The 23,950-nt window shown below is 49.9% G+C and overlaps 1 protein-coding gene across 3 annotated transcripts; it reads right to left on the bottom strand.

The window, feature by feature from the left end:
- Window positions 1-1,154: 1,154 nt before the first annotated feature.
- Window positions 1,155-10,999, bottom strand: GPRIN2 (G protein regulated inducer of neurite outgrowth 2). 3 transcript variants are annotated; one of them, XM_045196222.2, is made up of 2 exons: window positions 10,854-10,999; window positions 1,155-5,556 (listed from the first exon to the last, which is right to left on the bottom strand). In XM_045196222.2, the coding sequence occupies exon 2, from the start codon at window positions 5,548-5,550 to the stop codon at window positions 4,174-4,176; it is 1,377 nt and encodes a 458-aa protein (XP_045052157.1). In that variant the 5' UTR covers window positions 5,551-5,556; window positions 10,854-10,999; the 3' UTR covers window positions 1,155-4,173. The 3 variants fall into 3 exon arrangements, with proteins under 3 accessions (XP_045052157.1, XP_045052156.1, XP_045052158.1); XM_045196221.2 differs by lacking the exon at window positions 10,854-10,999 and adding an exon at window positions 10,124-10,243; XM_045196223.2 differs by lacking the exon at window positions 10,854-10,999 and adding an exon at window positions 6,745-6,784.
- Between the last annotated feature and the right edge of the window lie 12,951 nt (window positions 11,000-23,950).

The raw sequence follows: 23,950 nt of genomic DNA, 5'->3' as shown, positions 1-23,950 counted from the left end.
GCCTGCATGCCAGAGCCAGAAGTGGCTGGAGCTTACTGCACCCCTACCCGTGATGGCCCTTACCCTCAAAATGGAACCTGAACCCAGGGTTCCCCTGTGGGACCTGGGCTAGGCCAGGAATCTATCTGAAATCACACCCTTGACTTGGCCTCTATCCCTTCTCTACCTTGTGCTCCCACTCCCTCTTCATTAATAAACTCAGAATCCTGATCCCAGCACAAACTTCCAGGGAACCCAGCCCTGGACCAGTGAGCGATGAGGAATAAGATGGTCCTCAACATGGCTCTGGAAACTAGTTTTGGATGGCCACAGCCAGAGCACACATGTCCTGAGCAAGGTGCGAATCAGGGAACAAAGGAGCTGAAAGAGGCTGTGAATGAGGAATGGTCAAGAAGACAGGATGTGGACAAGAGCTAGCCACTGCCTATGGCTACGGAAGTGGCCTCCTATACCACCAGCACATGTGCTGAGTGCTAACTCGGACCCATGACACGTTATGGGGGTTATTCCATTTACTCTTCACAGGAAACCTAAGAAGGAGGCACCATTATCATACTCATTTTATAGAGTAGGATGCTGAGGATCAGCGAAGTTAGTAACTTGCCCAAAATCTCACGGCTATAGGTGAGACCCAGGATTCAAACTCAACTTTTAACCACTAAGCTACAGTGTGCCCCACTCTCATGTCCTAAGTGCCAAGACCTGCATTGGGAAGGCATGTTTGTTAAATAAGGATCCAGCACCTCTAGGAGACACAGACCCAATGCATCTGACATGGAAGCTACTGTCGGTGGGACCAGACCATCCTCTGCTTTTCCACCCTCCCAGCCCTGTGTTCTCAGGGCAGCAGCATCTTACACTCTAGCAGGAACAGCTTCCCCCTAAGTGGACTAATGACTCCCTACAAGGGTGATGGCAGCCTGTATCCTGGACGGGCCCAGAGGGGACGAGCTCCAGAAAGCCAGGTTTCAGCTGTTGGGGGTTTGTAAGGCTGCCAGGCAGGAGAGACAGGTATAGAAGGGAAGGGGATTCCTGCCTGGGCAGGGAACTCTAGTAATCTGGGATAAATGCTCCAAAGGACAGAATCTACCAGAAAACAAACAAAAAATAATAGTAAGACCAGCCAGGACCAGCAACCCTTCCCAGACAAAGCTCTGACCTCTACTACTTTATTTCAAGTTCAAAGCAAATATACAAATAATGAAAGCCACCACCTCCCAGAGCAGGACCTGAAGGGGACCCAGAAAGTCTGATCAGAAATCCGGGGTCTGAGAGGAGACCTGTAAAGTAGGCTGGTGGCCATGTCCCAAGGCCCTAGACAACTGCCAGTCAGGACTGCCCAGGGAGCAACCAAGAGTGGGAGGCAGGGGCAGTTTCTATCTCCAGGACAAACTCAGAAATTAACCTACAGTCAGTCCACAATGGGCTGTGGCTGTGCAGTGTGGCTAGTGAGCCCAAGACCACAGTTCCTATCCTCTCAGGACAGCAAGCTTAACTAGGAGGGTGTTCTCAGGGCACCGCCCTTCAAAGATTTATCTCAGCCAAGACGAAGTGGGTAGGCAGCTTCTGCTATCCCATTCCTACTCAGGGCCTGGCCCAGCCTGCCATGCTGGCATGCCAGGTTCTGCCTGGAGGTGGCACAGATTGGTACACATTGGCCAGAGTGAACTCATGAGAATCTGCATACGACACAGGAGAAAGTCTCTCCATGAAAGGTTTCACTGGTCCCAGCCAAGCCCCATGGCATGTGGCCATTCACCTTCCCCTCCAGAACTTACCACCCGTCACAGGTGGTGGCCTCAGCTCCTTTTGCTCCAACTGGAAACCTCGGCCTCCTGGAACTCCTTCTAAATCCACCACACCATTTGTCCCTAACAGGTCCCTCCTTGGTTCCCACACCCCCATTCCCTTGGGCCCTTGCCTTCCACACGAATCTATCCAATGGTAGCCAAAGGGCTATTTTTAAAATGAAATCTGGCCCTACCACTCCCTCCACACCTCCCCTAAGTCCCTTTCCTCACTCCAGGATCCTCACAATGGGAACTTCCTTTGCCAGCCTCCCAGCCCAACACCCCAAAATACAGTGACTCAACACAGCCCAGGCAGGACAGGCACCTCCAAACCCCTGATCAGGCTGTTCTCTGCCCACCTGTCCAAACCTGCTGTGTCCTCAAGACCCTGCTTAGCTGTGGCCCTGAGGGAAGGTGGCCTCCCCAGTCCTATTCCTCACCCCTTCCCTTCATGTCCCCAAAGCCATTTGCTCTCTCCAGTCAGGCCCCACTAGGCTGGGGCTCTTGGAGCCTGAGCAGGGTTTGGCAAAAAGACAGCCCAGTACCCATGTGTCACTCCCGAGTGTGATATGCCTGCCCTGTACCACACAGAAGAGGACAGGCCCAGGCTCTGGGCTAGACAGTGCCAAGAGCCTCATGACTGCACAAAAGACCTGCCTGGTCATATTTTAAAAAGGGAGGCAAGGTCAAATCCCTTCCTGCTGTTCACACCTAATCTTCTGTCCCTACCCCACTGACAGAAGTGGTTCTGATTTGCTGTCATTTTAAAGCAGGCGTGGCATTTTACCAGGCCCAGCTAGAACTGTGGAAGGCATGGTTCTGGGTAGAGCCCACTGAGGAGCCTTTGAAGGCTTCGACCTGAAGCATGCCTTTCTCACCTGCTCCTTTGGCCCCTTAGCATGTCACTCTTGCTTGTGAAATTAACCCAGTGTTGCCTGAATCATTTCTACCTGGGTGAGTACCAGGTCCCTGGGAGTGGGAAAAAACCTACTGTAATGTCCTGGGTTCCCAGGTGCAAAAGGAGGCCCAAAACAGGGCCACATCACCAGCAAGGCTGCATGTAAACCTAGACTCCACCCTCCCATGCCCAGTAACACTGGGCAGAACACTAACCTGCTGGCTCCCTCACAGGGTGGGCTGCCAATTGTCTCAGGAGCTTAGATTTTCAACTCCGAGCCCCATGATGAGGACCCAAGCCCACTCCCATCCTCCACAGGCCTGGAGAGATCCTTGGGCAATAAAGTCAGGCTGCGCCCTGGTGTCCTGGGCTTCCCCACTCCCATAATCCCCTGGCTCACAGGCCTCCCTGCCCCCCACAGCCCCACAGTTCCTGCCATTTCCCACCAGGTGGGAGACCCCACTCCAGGCTCCTTCTCCTTTCCCATTGATTCCTACCCTCTCTTCTTTGAATAAGTGTACCCACTGAAAATAAACCCCTAAATCAAAGGAATGAGGTGATAATCGTGCAATTTCAGGCAGTATGACATAACTGGGGACAGTTGGCCACCTGTTCTCCTGGTCCTCTGGCACGACAACCTACAAGGAAGGTGGCTTTTACAAGCACCCTGTGGACTTTCTGTAAAGCTCAGCACCCTGATACTGAGGTGTGTCTCTCCCCCACAACTTGATTACAGTGAGGGCACACGCAGCCTGCCACATTTCCCAAGGAGCCCATAGAACCTGGCACAGAATGTGGCCCTGGTAAATTCTTGTTCATGGCTGCCCTTCCCTGACTGACTGGGCATGCTGCAGGTAAACAACCCAGGATTCTGCCAGCCCTGCTTTGAATCCCAACCCTCCACTTCAAGCTGTGCAGCCCGGGTATGTCAGCCAGAACCCTGCCAAATGTCTCTGGTTTTGTCTGTAACACAGGGTGAAAAGGTGAAGACTCAACATGTGACAAACACTATGTGGTACCCAGGAAGTCTTCGACAGTGTCAGTTCACCTCTCTAAAGACCCAGCCGATCTCTGTCACTTGGGGCCCCATATTTCATGGCAAGGATTCATTATGTCTCAGCCCTGCTCTAAAATAAAGCCGCTGAGAGTTCTAGGGGAAATCATGGCAGAGATCTGAAGAGACTGAACAAAAGGCAATTATTTTTACAGAAAAATCAGAATCTCCCTGATGCACAGCACTGAAACTCTGTCCCTAAGTTCAGAGCCCAGATGTGTAGAGATGTGGCTCTTAGGAATCAAGCCCTTAAAACGCGGCACAGCTGCAAGCAGCAAGAAGTCCCCAGGCTGAAGTCCCATGGTCTGCTAGCAGCCAACAGCAGAGACGTGTCCACAGCTGCCGGTGGGTCCAAAGAACACATGGCCTCCACTGTCTCTGGTTGGGGGCTGAGTCCATGGGCCCAAGACAGCTCTTACAGCCACAGTTCTTCACTCAGGGGCTGCGCTGGAGCAGCCACAGCAGCTGGGGCTCCTCAGAGACTGCATGACAGCTCGTAGTGGCCCCCTCCAGCCCTCAGCAGACAGGCTGTCCTCACTGGCAGGTGCCCGCTGCAGCTGCTCAAACTGCATCTCCAGGTGCTTCTGAATGGCCACACCAAGCACCTCAGGGTCCACTGCAGCTCCGTACACCTCCCATGTCATGCCTTCAGCATCCCATCGCACATCCTGCACGGGAGATGATGCCTCCTCCAGGCTGGACCCCAGAGTTACCTCTGGGAATGTGTGCAGGGCCACAGGCGCTTCCAGGGGCGGGCTGGTAGCCACAGCCTTGCACTCTGCCATGGGGGCTGCCTGCACACTAGCATCCTGTGCTGACAGAGGGGGCATCAACACTGGGGCCAAGTCACTGGCTGAGGTCATGGTCCACACATCCTTGGTCCTGGTGTCAGGCTCCATAGCTAACCCAGTGGGACCCCAGGGATGGGCACAGCAGTGATAATGCCCAGGAAGACCCCCAGGCAACCTATACTGGAACTTTACCCCATGCTGAGTCTGCAGCCCAGACTCACTCACTGATGCTACTAGTTTGGGAAAGGCCAAGACCCCAGGGGCAGGCAGAGCATAGCAATAGCTGCTGGCCCCCACTTCCGTCAAGCCACAGAGTTGAGCTGCTGGGGGCAGAGCTTGGCAGGAGGTGGTGGCTGACTGCCGGGTGGCTTTGGGCCTGGCCTTGGGGCTACTGCTGTGGGTGTCTGTGCCTCCCAGGTCTAGTGGTGACACCCACACCTGACTCTCTCCCAGCGTCCAAGCTGAGTTTGAAGTCCCAGACTCTGCAGCCAGGTCTCTTTCCAGGCCTGCAGGGGCCTGCCCTCCCTGGCCAGAAGTACTGCCAGGCTGCAGCTGAGCCCTGTGGACTGGTGAGCTGCCAAGGGCTGAGCAGCTGAGGCTGGCCTTCCGAGCACCACTGTGGCCCTGCATCTGGGTGCTACGGACTAGGTCCGAGTGGCTCCTCTGTACAGCTGCGGTGCTGGGGGCCCGCAGGCAACATAGATCACCACCGCTCATAGTAGATACATTGCCCACAGTGCTACTCCGCCAGTGGCCCACAGCACTAGGCCGTGGTCCGGAGCTGGAGGTCAGCGCCTGCTCTGTGCTCTTAGCTTGGTGCCCCTCTTCCTCCGGGACCTGGGGACTGGTGCTGGCCTCGCCCGGCTGGGCCTGCCATACCGTGCTGCTGGCACTTTTTCGGAGCTTTGGCCTCTGTCCCCGGCCTTCACCCAGCAGGCTGGAAGAACTCCGAGATAGGGGCTGTGGGCGGGGGCTCAAGAGTGCCCGGGCCCGTGGCTCAGGGTGGCTGGTGCTCATGACTGCCTGCAGGAAAAAGAGGGAGGAAACAGAGTTGAGTGGCAGCACTTCCGCTGGATTCTGCTGTGGGCTCACAAGGCACTAGGTACACTGAGGGGAGAGCTTCAGTCCTAGCCTCCTAATGGCTCAGAGCCATAAGCAAAACAGTGACAATACACAACACACTTCAAATCAAGGTCATTACACATATATACAGGCATGACACTACAAATATCAAATAACTAGTACCAAGTGACTAGAACCAGCCCGAGAATAGAGTCCTGGAGATCACTCACCACACTGGCTGGTGACTCTTTACTGCTGGACTGTGGGGATGGAGAGGAAGTCAGGGAAAGAGCAGGTGCTGGGGCCTTCTGGGTGGGGGCTTTGAGACAATAGCTCTTAGTCAATCAGCACATAAGTATTGCAGTATTTTAATAACCGGTAAAGCTCGATTGACAAATACTAGCCTGGCTCCTCCCGCAGCTGTCAGTATCCTCCTGGCTCTGCACTGGGGACTCCTTGGTACACACTAGGGGTCCAGAGAAGGTTTGTGGGATAAATAAACAGTGAATAGAGAACACACTGAGACCTGCCCGGCTTCTCCCATGGTCTACCCCCATTCTCTCTGGCCCAGCCTGGCTAAGCTCTCTGACCCTGGAACTCAAGTCTTGGCATCTGAAAGGGCAGGAGTTTCCCAACTCCTACCTCTAGCTCCAAGGACAGGGAGAGACCCCCCCACACCAGCCCTTTCCATGCAGAACTCATTCAGCATTTGTTCTTTCCATAGCCATCTCCCGAGTACTTGCATGACAGAGGGGCTCTGACTAATTTAAATCCAGCTATGCCCTGGAAATGGGGTCCCAAACCACCAATCAGACACACCCTCTATAAAGTTTAAACCCCCTCTTGCCAAGTGTGCCTGCACCTTCTTTGCCTCCCTCCTTCCCTGCCATTTCTGTCCCTTCCTTCAGCCACACAGACCCCTCTGGACCTGCCCACTGACCCATCTGTAGCCTCATGTCAGCACTGGCCCCTTCAACCTCAGCATCGCCTCCTGAGGAAGTTTTCCTGAGCTGGGCTGGCACCGTGTCTGGCTGAGCACTATCTGGCCTGGATGGAAAACTCTAGCCAACCATGGGCCTCTCACCAGCTTGAAGCTGTCAAAGCAGGCCTAAAGCCTGTTCCCCTGTCTGTCCAGTACCCAGTACTAACCTGACATACAGTTGATAGTCAGAGAATGCCTGCTGTATGCCTGATGGAGAGAAGGAGCAAATACAAGAGTCAACCACAAAGGAAAGGGCTGAGCACCAAAAAATGAGTCTGAGGGATGGCATTTCTAAGGCAAGAGCGCTCACTTTGTGTGATGGATCAGAAAAAGTTTCCTGGGGTAGGAAGGCTCCTGGCCATGTAAGTTGGGCCTGGAGAAAGAGGAGGGAAAGGGTGCCCGGGGAGAAGGAATAGGGTGAGCAGAAGGCAGGAGGCATGTGTTCAGAGCACCCAAGGGGAGCAGCAATGGGCTGGGGCTAGGCAGGGCCCCAGAAGAAGTGGGGTCAGGGCATCTAGGCCAACCTAGCCCTTGCCAAAGCTGTGAATTAGGAACATCAGTCTGGAACTGCCTGCCCAGCAGGATGGGCTGGAGAAACAGGGCAAGGACAGCAGCAACAGATACAGTCTGGGCAACCCCAGTCCTGCCCTCCCACCCCTGGGCTGATAAGAACTGCCAAAAAAACTAACCATCCTGGCCAGGTGAGCTAGGCCACCTGAAAGAGAATGTGGGAAAGGCCCTCAGGAACTCTATTTCTGTATAATTACAATCTTCTTGCTGTCAGCATTTAGCAGATGGCCAGTGGCTGTTCAAGCAAACAGTGGGGATGTTTCTGAAGCTGTGGTGCCCTGAGAGCTCAAGGCTTCCTATGGAGTCCAGTTCAGCACAACTGCCTGCGATGATAAAAGATTCTGCTCTGCACCATCCAGTATAGTAGGTACTGGCCACATGTGATTAATGACTATCATACTAGACTAAGCAGTTCCAGACCCCGCCCTAGCCTGGACAAGAGGGTCCCCTCCTAGCTGCTCCTTGGGGCCAACATCAGACTGGTTCCTGGAAGGATCACAAAAATGAGTAGCCAAGAGAGACCATGACCCAGGCCCTGCCCTCAAGGATGTGAATGATAGACACATACACAGAGAATAGCAACAAGGCCAATGACAATCATGGTGGTGGTGGTGATGATGATGATATGATGACAGCAGCTCCCAGTACCAAATCACCCACCGTGTGCCAGATGTGCCACATTCTTTCTAGCACTGTCTCATTGAATTGTCAGAGCAACTTCATGAGATACATCATCATTCACATTCTACAGATGAGAAGGCCAAAGTTCAGAGGTTTAGTGACTTGCCCAAGAGCAAGGAGGACAGGAGGTGGGCCTGCTGGCCAGTAAGGCTATGGACACTGACAGCCCCTGGCAGGCAGACAGCTACCCAGCTGCATGTCCACGAACACCAAAGAGGCCCCATCTGGACAGCCTACACAGCCTCTGACTGAGCTCTACCTACCCAGGGCCCTCCTAGGGAGCAAGGCCATAGAGAACCAAGCTATGCCCTGGTCCCCCTGAGGAACCAGGTGAAGTGACGCTGCAGTGCCATCAGACCCTACCAGGTGCAAGTGAGAAGCCATCAGTGACAAGGGTACCCCTGTGCCTGTCTCACCAGGTGGCTACCCAGTGCCCAGGGCAGTGACAATGGAGACTCAGAGAGAGCAGTGACAACAAAGACCCCATGGGGTGGGGGAATGCTCTGTATCTGTTGATTCCTTTCCTCACCCCACCTCCACAAGTGTTACGTGACAAAACTGAGACCTGGAGTAGTTCAGAAATGTCTGAGAACCTACAGCTGAACCCCAACAGGGTATTCCTCCTACAACCTGGCCTTCCCACCCCTAACAACAGGACAGGCTCTGAGGGAAGTAATGCAGGTTACCTCCAGGGAAAGGGGGTTTCCCATACCCCCTATCTCAAAGAAAATGAGCCTTGCAGGGACTGATGAGAGCTGACCACATATGCACCAGAGCCTTGGCCCAGCAGGTGGGCCAAGAAATCTCCTTCCAACCCTGGCTCTTCTCCTTCTTGTGGACACCTAACCTCTTTCAGCGTCAGTTTGTTCAACCTGCAAAACAAAAGTAAATCTCCACTTTGCAGGGGTTTTGTGAAGACTAAATGTGATGGCATAAGGACTCTCTTGAAAGATAATTGTTAATAGTCTTTTCTTTCCCCTTCCAACAGAAGTGACTTCTGCTCAAGGTATCATAGGGACTCGTACTGAGGGGTGGAGGTAGGAGTGGGGATGGCAAAAAGCCCTTTCAGGAAGCCGCTGAGACTCCCCTTAGATTCACCTAGTCTTACTTCCCAATGCTTCCTACCTTCATGCCACCTTAGGACCAAGCCACCACCAGTGTCCCCAATGTCTTCATCACCACACTAAATTTCCCAGGCCATTTCAAACTTTAATTGGGGAGGACATGCACACAAATGTGGGCACGCATGCAGAGACATACACACAAGTTCGGAGTCTGCATTCTAAATGCCCATCTGCTTTAAAAACCATGGAAAAGGCTCTGGTTTCACGCTAAAGGGGCCCTGGGAAGATGTTTTAGCACAGGATAAAGGACAGGAACATAGTAGTATCCAAGACCCCTGGTGTTCTTTGGGTGACACTTTAATGTTCTCTCTCCCATCCCAGCTGATGCCAGTCAGAGTTGTGAATGGCCAGCACCTGTAGCCAGTACAGAACTGTCCGGTTGCCACTTCTGCTTATCAGTACATGGAGGAGCAACCAGGCTCACATGCAGCCATCAAGCAATGCTTTTTGAGTAAAAGTTCCCAGTTCTGCAGAAATTTCCAGACTGACCCAACCAAAGAGACTGCTAGATCTCTTGGTCCAAGATTCCACCTCTTGCTATGCGGCCCCAGCACAGGGACACAGGCCTTTCTTTGGGTGTCTGCCAAGGGGAATAATCAAGGCAGGCCCATTTAGGGCCCTACTCCTCCCCTCTTAAGGGGAGTGGTGACTTCTGCTTCCAGCAAAACCAAAACAGGAAAGGCAAACCCATGTGGTCAGGAGGGAAAACTGTCCAATTCTTAAATATGGACCTTAGCCCCCAGGCACCAGGTGGAGTTAACACACCTCACAAATCCCTCACTGCAGAGTGGGGGCCTGGCAACCTTCAGCAGGTGGTCTGATTCAACCCAGCAGCAAATGCCCTGACAGGAAGACTCAGGGCCAAGCTGGGCAACGCAGCAGGGAACGCTCCAGAGAGGGAGTGTTTGGAGGGGACAAAACTTGCCCATCACAGATGGGGGCCTTTAAGAACAAGATGTCCAGGAACAAAGTTGTGCCAGGAAAGGGTTCTAGGGTAACCCTGGCTTAGTGACCCCAAGAACCCAGCTCTGCTAACCAGACAGAAGCCCCTTAGCTTCCTTCACTGAGGAAGATTTGCCCACATTTCCCAGGAGGCACTTAGGGTGGAGAAGGTAAGCCCTCCGGGCACAGCTGCCCCAAACCAGAAGCAGCCCAGTTGCTGTGCCCCTACCTTCAAGCTCACTGGCATTCATGCACCGCCACGGGCCCATGCCACCCGTAGTCACACCAGAGGTGGACGCACAGGCCCTTCAGCTGTTCCAGCCTGCAGGAAACAGTACCTACACAGCTGCATTCTGCACACCAATCGCCCAGGCCTGAGCAGAGCACACCACACCACCCCACAGCACACCCCCGCCCCCGGGGCAGGGCTCCCTTCTCCACCCCTCAGGCACAAAAGCCCATCTGGACTCAGGAAGAAGGTCCTCAACACGTTCCCCAAAACGAGGTTAAAGACCTTCCCAGTAGTCAAGACGGTAACTGAGGGAAGACGGGACTGTGGGGCAAAGGAGTAGGGAAGGAGAGCAGGAGGAACAAGACAGAAGGGAGGTTTGGGGCTTGGGGCAGTCAGCAGAGGGTAAGGTGAAGCGGGGAGAAGGAATGGGAGTGAGAAGAAGCGACCAGAGCAGGGGTGGAAGCAGAAGACTGGGTCTTGGACAGAGTAAATGGAAGGATGGGCCGAGAAAACAGACGAGGAGACGGGATAGGCAATGAGAGCAGAGATGGGAGGAGGAATACGGCCATAGGGGGCGCTGAGTTCTGGGCAGGGGCCAGGATGCGGAGGGTCTGAGCGCAGGGAAAGGTGAGGAGTGGGGTTCTGGGGTGCAGGAATGGAAGAAACCACCCATGCCATCCGTCTCCCCCCCACCCACCCTCGGACATGCTCGGAGCCGCTCTCTTACCCTCTCGCCCGCCCGGAGCCGTGCAGGCCGGCGGAAGCGCTTCTCCTGTGGCCGCCACAGGTGCCCAGCGTAGCGGCCCAAGATGGAGCCGGACCGACCTAGGCTGCAGACTCCGCTACGCCCGGTTCGCCCAGCCCGCGGAGCGGCAGCTGAGACGTGCGGAAGGACGGCTGGGAGGGGTTTCTGCGCCGAGGAGGGGCGCAGGGGGCGGTGCCCCCGCTCACCTGGGCCCGCCCCCGCGCTCCACCGCTGGCGTCGACGTACAACCCGCCCCCGGCTCTGCCCCCAAGTCCTCTTCCTCCGAGCCCCGCCCGCAGACCCTGCGCCTCACGTTAGGCAGGCTCCAGACGGAGGTCTCCTGTCTCTCCGGGGAGCCCCTGCCTCCTTGCCCCTCCGCGAGTCCTGCGTCATCCTGGCTCCTCCCTTCACTAGTCGCGGGCTGCAGACCCTGCCCTCAATACCCTTAAACTCTAGGGCCTGCCCTCTCAGATACCGAGCCGGTCCCTTCTAGCCCCTCCCCTATTCCCCAATTCTCCAAGACCTGGACCTCACCATCCGATCCTTCCAGATCCCAAGACCAACCCTGATCCTTTGAGCTCCGCCTCCGCGGCCCCTCCATGCTCCTGGCCTCGTGTGCTGAGGCCTCCGCCCAGCCTCCACGACCCCAACCTCATTGACTCCATCTCCTGAGTTGTGTTCCCAGCCCCGCCACTAAGGCCCGTATTCTCCCACCCTTTTCCTGGCCCACATCTTGATCTCACCTTTGGCCCCCAACCCAATTCCGGGCACACAATCTCCAGTCAGCCCCCATGGACCCCAACAGCACAATAACCGTGCGGGGGTGAGCTGGGCGTCCCCCCCACCCAAGCCTGCACCCCTTCCCACTGTCCCTGCATCCACCAAATGCCCTGCTTCCTCCCCACCTGCCCCACAAACGTCTGGAGCCAGTCCAGGCCCTGGGGATGCCTGGTCACGCCCTACTGAGTTGGGGTCCTGAGTGTTCATTTCCCTTAACATCCTCCAATCTCCGACAGTCACCGGCCAGGCTCTGGGCACAGACTCAACAGATGACCACAGGCCGGGGCTTGTCCCTGACCCCCTCCACCCTCACGGGGTTCCTACCACCCACCCCCAGGGCTGAGTGGTAAGAGGAGCTTGTCTATCTCTGGGCCTCAGTCTCTGAGATTTGGGACCCAATGCTGGTCCTCCTCTGTTGATCCCAGCTCCAGGGAACCCTGATTAGCTTGTGCAGCTGTTTGCTGAAGGGTCTGCACCTCTCTGGTCCAGTGGCCATCTCCACACCTCCTCTAGTCTAGGAAGACATCAGGCCCCAGCCTCAACTTTGGCCTCTCTGGGCCCTGTACTGCCACTGGAGCACCAGGAGGGGTTCTACAGAAAGTCCCACGGCCCTGCAAGCAAGGCAGAGAGTGGAAAGCCCAGGCAGAAGCCTGCACCACTCAGTCCCCAGTTAGCCCTGCTAACCTGGCACATAGCCCCAGACAGGGGTTGGGGGGTTATGAGGTATAATACCACAGGTGGAGCTCTGACCCAGCACCCAGCCACCCTGTGCCTTGGTGTGTTCTGTGCGTGTGCAGCCCCTCTCAGTCTTAGTGCTCCTGTCTATAGCTCTGAGCTGCCCTTCATCAGTTTGCCACATGGGCCCAAGAACACAACAGATGGTACTATGTCAGGCACAGCATTTGGCCCTGTGGGTCATGCCCTCATGCTTCCCTGCCTGGCCTTTAACCACAGGCACCACAGCCCACTCCCCCTAGCCTGAGATCCTGCTTCTTAAGACCTGGAAGTCTTGGTCCTACCTTCTCTACTTCTCCCCACCCTGGTCAGTTACCACCTTAAGTTGGGGACTCAGTCATTGGTGAAGTGGATGGGCTTCTGCTCAGGAAGACCCTTTCCAGTGGTGTCTTAGGGCACAATTGCAGAGCCTGGCAGATGGCTGCCCTGGGGGACCGAGCACTGGAAGCCAGCAGAGGGGTCCAAGCAGAGGCTCCAGGCCTTGGTCTCCCACCACACAGCCTGGCAGGGGGATCCTGGCCAAAGGGGGCAAATGTGGGATTTGTTTGCTGAGGCCACCACACATTGTTGCCCAGGATTAGGGCCTGTCCTTCCACATCTCAGAAGTCCTACTCATAGTCTCTTTCTAGGGAAGTCAACTTAGCACCAAGAAGGGATGAGCTACATAGGATTACATAGAGTTGGTGTCAGATCCAAGACTGAAACCTGGGGCTTCCAGCTCCCTGAGCACCTGAGGATGCTCCAAGCCCCTTACCTCAAGTGTTTCAAGGAGGCCTGCTTGGAGCTGGGTGTCAACAAATGTCTACCACACTAGATGCCTGCAGATACATTGTGGCTGGACCTGCCCTCAGGGTCTCTGAGCATCACCCTGGTCTTGGCCTCTTGTCCAGTTGGTCCTCTCCTTCCATTTGTCAAGGAAGTTCCCTCTGTCCACTCAGGGAGAGCCCAGGATGGGGAGCCAGACATAAATTGCAATCCCAACTCCCCCCACCCCCATTCACTTGATCTTCAGTCCCACACCAAGTTGATACTGTCCATACCTCTGGGTATCGGTTTCCTCGTCTGCAGTGGCAATAATTATACTTGCCTCACAGGGCTGTGCTGAAGATGGGGTTTATGGAAGTGTTCTGTAGAGTGTTCTTGCTGCTATGTCATTTAATCAGAAATTTATCGGGCTCCTCCTAAGTCAGGTTCTGGGGATATAAGCCAGGACTGCATGGTGTGGGAGTGGGTTTTGTTGGTTGCTTTGGTAGAAAGAGGAGGCTCTAGCCAAGTGCCATTTCCTGAGACTTGGAACCCTGACAGAAGAGGAGCAAATACGGTGCACTCGGGAGTTCAGTGGGTGAGCAGTGGGATGGAAGACACACCAGCTGGACACGCAAGTTGAACATACAGGACTGGAGTTTCCTAGGAGGTCTGGGCATCACGGGCACAGAGGTCCCTGAAGTCACAGGAGTGGATAAGGTTTTCAGGGAGACTGTGGAGAAAAGGTTCTAGTACCCCACTGTGAGTAACCAAGTGGCAAAGGATGAGAAGGAGCAGCCAGAAAAGAAAGAGGGAAACTAAGACATTGCTGTGACCCAGGCCACTTAGAGCAAGCAGCTTCAGTGAGGAGATAGGAGCAGAAGCCAGATGAAAGGATGAGTCAGAGGAGAGAACCACAGACAGCGCAGGTGCAGACAACTCTTTTAGGCATAGACATAAAGGGGAGAAGAAAGAAAGGTGTGACTTGGAAATGGATGTGGAGTCAAGAGAGAAATTTTTTGGTTTTGGTTCTCTTTATGGTTTGTTTCTTAATAGGGTGCATCATGTAGTAGTATTTCTTGATTTCAAGCAACAGAAAACAACTCTGGATAAGTTAAGCAAAAAGGGAATGTGTTGGAAGACAGCAAGGAGCTCAGAATAGAAGCTAATACTGGAGAGTTTGCCTCAGTCCTTTCAGACAGGAGCCAGTTTCCTTGAGACAGCAGCTCTTCAACAGCAGGAGCCAATCCACAGTCCCGCCCTGCACCACCACAGAAAGAAGGATTCTAGTTCTTTGTCCTTTGTGTGCCTCTCGGGCAAAGTTTCAAAGTCCCAGGGGAGCAAGAGCTCACTTGGCTGAGCTACAACCATGAGCCCTCTGTCCTTGGAGTGTGAGAGGAATAGCTGGCCAAATGAGTCTCTCTAGGAGCACCTACAGTCCAGAAGGACCACACATACAAGATGTTTCACCCAGAAGAGGGAATGGAAGCTGGGTGGCCAGACACAGATAGATCCACTGCACATTGTAACAAGTTGAGCATATTTGACAGCAGGGAGAAGGACCCATAGAGAGGAAATGGACAAAGAACTGAAAAGAGTGGGAACTACTACTGGCATAAGGTCCTTGGGCTGGGATCCTGAACATGTGAAATAGGAGTAGGGGCGGCTTTTCCATGAAGCAGGAGGAAATGACAGGAGCAGTCCTAGGTAACTTAATGGGTTTAGAAATTGAAGTTTGATGATTCCTGTTCTGTCTGTGAAATAAGAGGCAAGCTCATGTGCTGAGACAGAAAGGGGAAGATAGAAGTTTGTCGGGATGAGTAAAGGGGAAGACATTTGAAACAGTCACTGCAGAAAGTAGAAGGGCCTGTTGGCCAAACAATATTGGGGCCTACACAATATTTGTGACCAGCTATGATATCTCCCAGGAAGAATCTTCACCAAAGAAAAACAAGTTTTAATCAGGACTCACAGCTGTAAGTGAGAGAAGGGAAGAGTCAAGGCCATAGCCTTCCAGATGCTGATAGCCCGGAAGATACACTAGAGCTAGCTGGACACTGCCGATTTCACCTGTTGAGTAGCTGGCTTACCAAGAGTCAGCTGAGTCAGTTGTATGAAAGTTACTTATTCCAAGTGTACATGTTGTAACTATGAAATTTAATTAAATAGCACATAACCTGATGGAATATGAATACAAAAAGAAAGTTTTGTTCCTGCAAAAACTAGGTTAAATGTTTTGGAAAGTGAGTCACAAAAACTGCTGTCAGTTACATTTCTAAGTGTGAGAAAGGCAACTTGAAAAAGAATAGGAAAATCATAACAATCTAGAAAAATTCTGAATCAGATTGCTTCCCAGCTGTCTTTAAGTTAACTGGCATGCCTATTAACCAATAGTTTATCAGATTTGAAGGCTGGATGAAAGGGCTGAAATTGTATAGTTTAGGCTAATGAGAGAATTTTTTAACTCCAGCTTTGGGCATTGCTAGAGCTAAAGGCTCATGTGATGTGGCCTAGGCTCTGTCTCACTTCTTCCTTCTGACTCCCCCTAGATTAAATTTATCCTTACACAGTCTCTCTCCTCTTGGGAAGCAAGGTTGTTGGCAGCCCCATATCCACATCTTCACATTTCTGGACTCACAGATGAAATCTTGCTGACCCTGCTTGACAATGTGCTCCTCCTGGGAGTATGGAGGCACTGTACTAAAACTGACAGTCCCTCCAGACTCACAGAGTGGTAGAATGACAAGATGCTGTTGCTAGATGCTCATTGGTAAAACAACAATGAGCTGGCCCAAAACACAGATGACCACTGGAAGAAGCATGCCTGGGAATCTCTGAAAAGGAGACATTGAACATTCAATGTGTCAGTGTGTCATCAATGCCTCAGGAACAGAGAGCTTCAACTAGTTGAACAATATCTGTTTTTCAGACCAAAAAGTTGCCAGAGTGTGAGAGACTCCTCTAGTCATAAGATCCTTGAGAGAAAAAGACTCTGACTTCCCAGGACCTGGCATTTAATAGATGCTCACAGAGACAGAGAGAGATTGAGAGATTGAGAGAGAGAGAGACAGATTCAGTTTATCCTGGAACACCCATTACCATCTGTTTCCTCCACAAATATTTTATGAGTCCCTAATAAGTGCCAGTCCTAGGCTATGAGCTTGGAATACATGCTGAATCAGACATGCTTTGACCTCAAGGCCTGTGTGTTGAGGGATTCAGGGACAGCAATGACAATAGACAATTAGATCAGAGTGATTAGAGACAGAGGGGCTGCAGCACACAAAGGAGAGTAATTATAATAGACATCTGTTGCTTTTTAGCTCTCCACAATCCATCCCCCCTTTCATTTGGGGAATCACCCCAAGACAGAGACAGCTAGTTGTACCCCAGTTCATAATCTCTCCTTTGGAATAATAGAACTCCTCTAGCTGAGAACCATGCCTACTCAGAACAGAGATAACATTGTCTGGACACTGGGCAGCCAGCCATGCCATGTGACTAGCTCTGTCCAGTGAGATGTCAAAAGTGATGCATGCAGTTTCTCAGTGGTGCCCTTCAGAAGAAATGTGCCTCGCCCTTTCCCTTTCCCCTGGTCGGCATGAAGTCATGGTGTTAAGCCAGTTAGTATCTTTTGGGGTTGCCTTGCCCAGGGAGAGGGCTTTCAAAGCTTTGGAAGAATGGGCAGGGAACACAGATATTTGATTGGCTAAAGGAATAGACTGGGACTAAGACTGCTAATGGTTCCCACTGGTCATGATTTCCTTCTGTGTCTAAAGAACCTCTGTTTTTCATCTGGAGATATAGAAATCCAGAAAAAAGACTATTTCCTCATCTTCCTGGAAGCTATGACTGGGCAAGTAACTGACCAGCAGGACTGAAGCAGGCAGAGGTGATGCCTTTAACTAGAAGGGGTAAGCCCTCCTCTTTCCTCTTTTCTGTTTCCATCTGCTAGGTAGCAGAGATGGTGAAACATCTCAAAACCCATGCACACAAAATACCTAGGGATAGTTAAGCAACAATGTAGGAAAAACCTGGGCTCCCAGGCTGCTTACCTGTGGACAGATGAAAAAGAAACTTCTATATTGCTTAAGCCTATCTTATTTAAAGTCTCTCTTCCAGCAGCTCAACCTATATTCTAAAAATTACTCACCCTCTCTCCTCTATACCAATGTGCTTTGGGTGAGTCTCAGAGGAGGAGTAAACCAATCATTGCCTCACATTACCCTGGCCACAGAGATTGTTCAGAATAAGCATGTATCACACAGAGCCAATGACATTCAGTAAAGAATTTCTCTGAGAGTCCTGAGAAGGAAACTCACTGTTTTCCAGAATGAGATGTGGGGACTGAAGCCACTGTCTTACACAAAGCCTGGTACTGGAGCTGGCACAGAGGGTAACGAAATGAGGATGTGGGAGAAGACAGGTCCAGAGTATATATCCAAGCCTTGCATCCAGTTAAGGCTAAGGCTGGTCTCATCCTTTGACTTCTCAACTAAGGAAGCCAACAAACATCCTTTTTGCTAAAACCAGTTCAGGTTCAATTTCCATCTATTGCTACCAAAAGCAGCCCCAGTGATAGTCTTCAGCCAAGCCTGAAGTATTGTGGAGGCAACGAGGAAGGCAGATGCCTGAGTTGAGTCTTGCAAGGCAAGCCAGAGACCACCTGAAGCTTGCTTGGGGAAAAAAATTGATTTATCAGAATAAATGGGGATTTGAACCATAATTGAAAAGTTCTCAGGAACAAGTGAGATAGATCCAGAAATATACATTGTTGCATCACTTCCTTCCCGGAGCAAGGTGCACCATCTCACTCCTGAGTTTCCTCTACTAGGCTCTTTCTACCAACTAGCACCCTCTACTGGCACAGAATTTCTGCTACTTGAATACCTTGAATCACCAAGGCCCCAGCATCTCCTGGAGGCATTTCTTAATGCAGCGATTTTCAGTTGGTGTGCTGCAAGAATTTTTCGAACATGCAATACCTGATTTAGTCAAGGGCACTGACCTCTTAGATTGTCATATTAAAAAAATGACAATAGTCAACGTAACAATAGCCATCCAGTGTGAATGAATCAAAATTATACCTATTTTTTGTCAGATTCAGCAAAAAATGAAATATATTTTTCAGTGTGCCACAGAATTTTAGTAATTAATTTATACATGCCATGAGATTTTAAAAAGGTTGAAAATTGCTGTCTTAATGCATCCTTCTCACTTCCCCTGCAGCTAGCTGCCTCGCTTCTGCCATTTTTCTGACTCACAGTTCAAACAAGAGGAATTTGATAGGCATAGGTCATCCTTAATGCCCGAGGAAAACCCACAAGTCCTGGTTCAGGTGCTGTCTCCCATACAATGGTCACATGGTCTAAAACAGGTCCACCTACCGGCTGTCTTCTCTTTTGGAGTGTGGGCAGGCAGGTACCAATACTGATATGTCTTTTACATCTACATATGTAATATATTTTACATCTAATATATATACATCTAATATATTTTAGAAATATATTAGCCAGTACTTTTTTTTACTTCAAGAGGCAACTCAAACTCAATTTGGCTGAAGCACCAAAAGTGCTCTTATAAGTCAAGAATTTAAGGCAGTCAGGCTTGGCTGGATCCACAGGCTTAAGTGATGTCGTCAGAATGTGGCACCTCTTCATCTCTTTTAGATAGATTTTCCATATAGAGTTGGCTCTCACCAGCACCCAGATTATATCCTCACAGCTATAAGTCCATGGAGAAGAGTGTAAGGAGTTGAGAACAATGCCAAGTTACTGCATTTGCTATTATTGTTAAAAACACTCTCCACATTTCCCCCCAAATTGTAGGTTTGGGTCTCAGTAAACTAATGTGAGTCACTTCCCAGCTCTTCTCCCATCACTGTGGCCTAAGGAACACAATGCTCTGACTGGCCAGCTCTGGATCAAGCCTACCTCTGGAGTTAAGGAGAAGTCAGCCCACCTTGTGGCATTGTCTAAGAATAAAGGAAGACAAAGGCTTTGTCACCAGAAGCAGCAAGGATTGATTCTGGATGGGAAAAAACAAGAAATGTTCACTGTAATCTGAACCTTTGGCTGCCCAACTTCCACACTTATTCTTCCTCCAATAAACATGCTTGTTAAAATGTTCTTGCTTAAAGTAATGCAGTTATACTATATACCACCAAATTCTACTCATCCTACTGCATCAGAAGAAAACAGAGGATGTAGATTCTCAATCAGTTGCTTCATCCAGCTCCAGGTCTGGAATCTCTGGATGATGTGAGGTCCTTTCAAGAGAGACCAGAAAGAACTACACTGAATGAAGCTCTGAGGACCTAGATAGGAGGACTTAATGGATGATCTCTTCTGAGTACCATCAGTAGGGTGAACAAATTTCTATCAGTTTCCAATTCATCTGGATTATCTCACCAAAGATTTAAGTTTCAGAATGACAGCATTTGATTGGCCTATTTTCCATCCTGCCCTACCCATTAACCAGGGGAGAGCAGGGCAGATTGCATCCGATGGAAGAGGGGACATAGTTTCTGTTACTGTAAGAGGGAAGCTAGGATGCATGGCTAATGTGGCAAATCCTCAGGGCATGTATTTCTATGGCTTGACAAAGAGATAGAGACACTACTAAAGAGCTAGCCAATGGGTGGGTGGCTAGGTCAGTGGGCTAAGATATGGCATCAATGACAGCTCCAATTCCCCTAATGCCTAGGAAACTATGGACTCCCACTTCTTGCCGTGAGACTACTAACACAGCCCTTGCTTCCAGGGAAACTGTTTGTGCCAATTCAGGCCTAGGTCTTGGCTCCTCACTAGTCCCATAATGACCTAGCATGGAGACTGAATAGCAGACACTACTATTTACCTACCTGTGTCAGAATAAGCTAGCTTATGCTGCAACAGCAAACCTCACAAAAATATCAGTGGCCTAGCTAAATGAAGGTCTATTTCTCACTTATGCTTTATATTCATCATATGTCCTCTGATTCCTCAGGGACCCAGGCAACCAGAAGCTTCTTGATACACGCTTTTATAAGTGCCATACCAATAGAAAAGAACATGGAGGATTGTGCACCAATTTTTAAAGTTTCCACTAGAAAGTGATACATGTCACTTCTGCTCATATTTCGCTGGCCAAAGTAAATCACACAACTACACCTGAGCCCCAGGTAGGGCCACAAAGAGAAAAATATCAAACATAATGGCCCAATAGACACTGCACTAATGACAACCACTACACAATTTTTCTCTCTTCTTTCTTTCTAACAGAGTCCCAGTTTTGTCTAGCATGATAATGTACTCAGGTAAGTATATTCACCTTTCTAGACTTTATTGTAACTAGAGGTAGCCCTGTGAACTTGTTTTAACCACTTAGATGTAAGACAGACTCGCCAGTAGCACTCCCAGGAAAGCTAGATGTGATGCCTTGACATACAACAGCCATCCTGGGACTGTAAGGACAGAATCTACACAATAAGGAAGGTTGTGGGAAAACTCCATCCAGCGGGGCTCTCCCAGCCGCCATGGATGAGAACAAGTTGTCCCAGACACAATTTTGTTGTTTTGCCGGGAAGGGGTGGCAATTCCCTCTAGTGGGGAATGCCCCGAACCCTTCTCCCAAACAGCTTTTATTGGGAATGATATGTGTAGGTGTATACAGCATACATGCATAGCTCATCAATCAATGTCAAAAGGCTATAGTCACACAGAAACAGGTATTATCCATAGATAATTGAAGGAACACAGAGATTTGTCATAGGTCAGGGTCTGTTAGTCATGCTGACGCCAGATGGTCTTTAAGACGTGTTTCATGAGATAAGGAGTTTACTCCTTATGCCTTGAACTTAAACATCTGGTTTATATCAACAGGGCTATACAAAGCAAAGCAAGCTTCAAAGGATACAATGTATTTATCAGGACTGATTCCCATGGGAACCCTTGGTGTTAGAGTCTGGTCATGCTTGCCACCTACTTTTTTACTTGGTTTTCCAGGGAGGCTTACTAGCCCCTTTCAGGGCTTGTTCTCATGGGGCTAGTCTCCGAAACCCCACAGAGTGGTCCCCAACGGAAGGTGAAAGAGGAGGATAAGGGAGCGGGGAATCTTGAAGTCCATGAGCAGCTGCCTTGCCCTGAACTGCCAATCTCTGCGCTGCTTTTTACACAAAAACAGTACACCCCTATCTCTTTGATTCACTGATAGGTTGTCTGGCACTTAACTTCAAACATATTCCTTACCACTTACCTTCTCTGTGTTTGAAGTTTCTCAAAGTTCAATCTTTAACCTACAGATGATTCACACTGCAATGGAAAGATCATGGGCTTTTGGATTATTTAAAACTGGCTTAAAAGCTAGGGTTGGCCTATTTCTAGTTATGTGTCCTTGGATGAATAACTAAGGCTCTTTGAGCCTTATTTTCCTCATCTGGAAAATAGGGGTAATAATTCTGTGGCATAGGCAGCTATTCATGATGTTTCTTTCCCTTACTTACTTTCCATTGTAATACTGAGGTCAGATACTCACTCACTTTCTTTGTCTCTCTTAAAACCAGCATAGCTGGTCAATAAGACATAAGGGCTAATGTACTGGGGATTTTCTTGTAAAATAATAAAATCAAGTGAGGAAAGAAGCACTTACCCTGCTCATGTTCCCTTCCTTCTTTTTCTGCCTTTGAATTTGGTATTAGAGGACAACAAACTTGGTGCTATAGTAGCTATCTTGCAACTTTAAATGCTAAAATGGAACAGAAAGACACAAGAAGCCCAGGTCTTGGGTGATAATCTCGAGTTTCCAAATCAAATCAGAGGCCATCTAACTACAAATTTCTTGCTAACCAATTCTAAGACCTGCATTATTCTTTTGCACATTTAACACTTCTGAAATCAAGTTACATCTCACAACAGGTTTGATAGTAAAAAAAAAAAAATTTCATGATAGTTTCACAGCATTTTTTCTTATGCAAAGAAAATGGTGGAATGGGGTGCATTTTACGATCAATGGCATTTTAGAGTTAACGAAATATGGCAATAAACTTCTTTATGGTTTAAGTCACATTTAGTCAGGTTTTCTGTAATTGTAGTCAAAAGAATTTGTAACTGATTAAAAATACCTACTATAGGAATATGTGTGAAAAATGAATGAGAAAATAATGTAAACAAAGTATTTGGTGTAGATTATTTCAAAGGGATGGCATTTGGTCAGGGGCTCAATATCATTTTATATAAATTCCTTTTCTCTACCATGTCCAACTATACACACATACATGAACTGAAGAGAGGTATATGTCCAGAAAATAAGGACAGGTAAAGAAACTCTGAGTTACAAGTTTGTGTCATAGAAAATTCAAAGCACGCACACAATCTTGTATCATTAGAGATTTTTTTTATTGTTTTAAAGATTTTATTTATTTATTTTTAGAGAGAGGGAAGGGGAGGTAGAAAGAGAGGGAGAGAAACATCAATGTGTGGTTGCCTTTTGAGCATCCCCTACTGGGGACCTGGCCCCCAATCCCAGTCATGTGCCCTGACTGGGAACTGAACCAGCAGCCGTTTGGTTTGTAGGTCAGCAACTCGATCCACTGAGCCCCACCAGCCAGGGCAAAATTTTTTATTACCAATGGCAGATACTTAATCAAATTGTCTAAGTACAAATGGGAATTTGTTGACTCATCTAAGGGAAAGTCAAATGATGTTCTGACTTCAGACATGGTCTGATTCAGCTGTCACCAGGACCCAGTATCTCTCTCCCTCTCATCTCTGGGCATCAACTGTTACGCTAATCCTGTTCCCAATCAGCTCTTTCTTAATCAGTCTGATCATTCATGATCGTTAGATTTAAGGCCCTCAGGAAGAGCACCTGCCTCCGTACCAGCATTGGTATTGCATCTCATTGGCTGTGGTCAGTACCTGTGCCTGCCTCTCCCTGAACCTATCACTGCAGCCCACAGACAGAGCTGCAAAAGAATCAAGGCCAATGGCACTGACAGGAGGAGGGAGGGCCCTCCTAGAACACAAAGGGGTTTAGCAGAAGAATGAAGGATGCTGTGTTACAACAACCCCAGGTGTCTTCCCTGAGCCTTCTTCTCTCTTTCCTAAGAGAGAAGAGACTACCTGAGACTACCACCACCTGGGTCTCAGCACATTAGCACTCCCAGGACCACGGGAGTCAGTCCAGAGAAGATCAAAATCAGCTAGTAAGGAGAAGTGACAAGACCATCTATCCTGGGCCACAACTTCAATGAGCGTGAAGGGTAAGAAAGGGTGTAGCTCTCCAAAGGTGGGCCTGGCTCAGCTCCCCACTCTAGCCTCACCAAAGGAATTGACAAGAAAGTGACTGTGTTTCAGTCAACTCCTGCTGCTTACAGAATCTCTATGGCAATCATCCATAAGTGTTAATATCTCCCTTCCATGTCTGCAAGTTGTTTGGGGTGGGTTAGGATAGCCTAGGCTCATTGACTCTGGGCTCCTAGTTAAGTTTGTATCTGCTACACAGATCTCTCATTAGCCTGGAACCAGCAGCTACCTGGGACATGCTCTTGTTACTTGATGACAGAAGTACAGGAGATCAGGGCACTTCTATCCCCTGCGCACTTCACCTCCACTAACATTCTATTGGCCCAAGAAAGTCATAGGGCCAAGCCCAAAGTCAACTGGTAGAGAAGTATATTTCCCTACTATGTTGCAAAGATGAGGAAGTACAATACCAGTATTGGGAAGAGAGGACTTGGGGCCAATAGTTTAATTGACCACAGAAGGTAACCAATGAATGACCTTCCCCACAGGCTCAGCCCTTTTAACTGATTTGCTTGTTATATTGAAAGCTCAGCCTTG

This window comes from Desmodus rotundus, chromosome 4, assembly GCF_022682495.2.
Source record: "Desmodus rotundus isolate HL8 chromosome 4, HLdesRot8A.1, whole genome shotgun sequence".
NCBI classification, from domain to species: Eukaryota; Metazoa; Chordata; class Mammalia; order Chiroptera; family Phyllostomidae; genus Desmodus; species Desmodus rotundus.
This window is presented reverse-complemented; position numbering and strand designations above follow the sequence as displayed.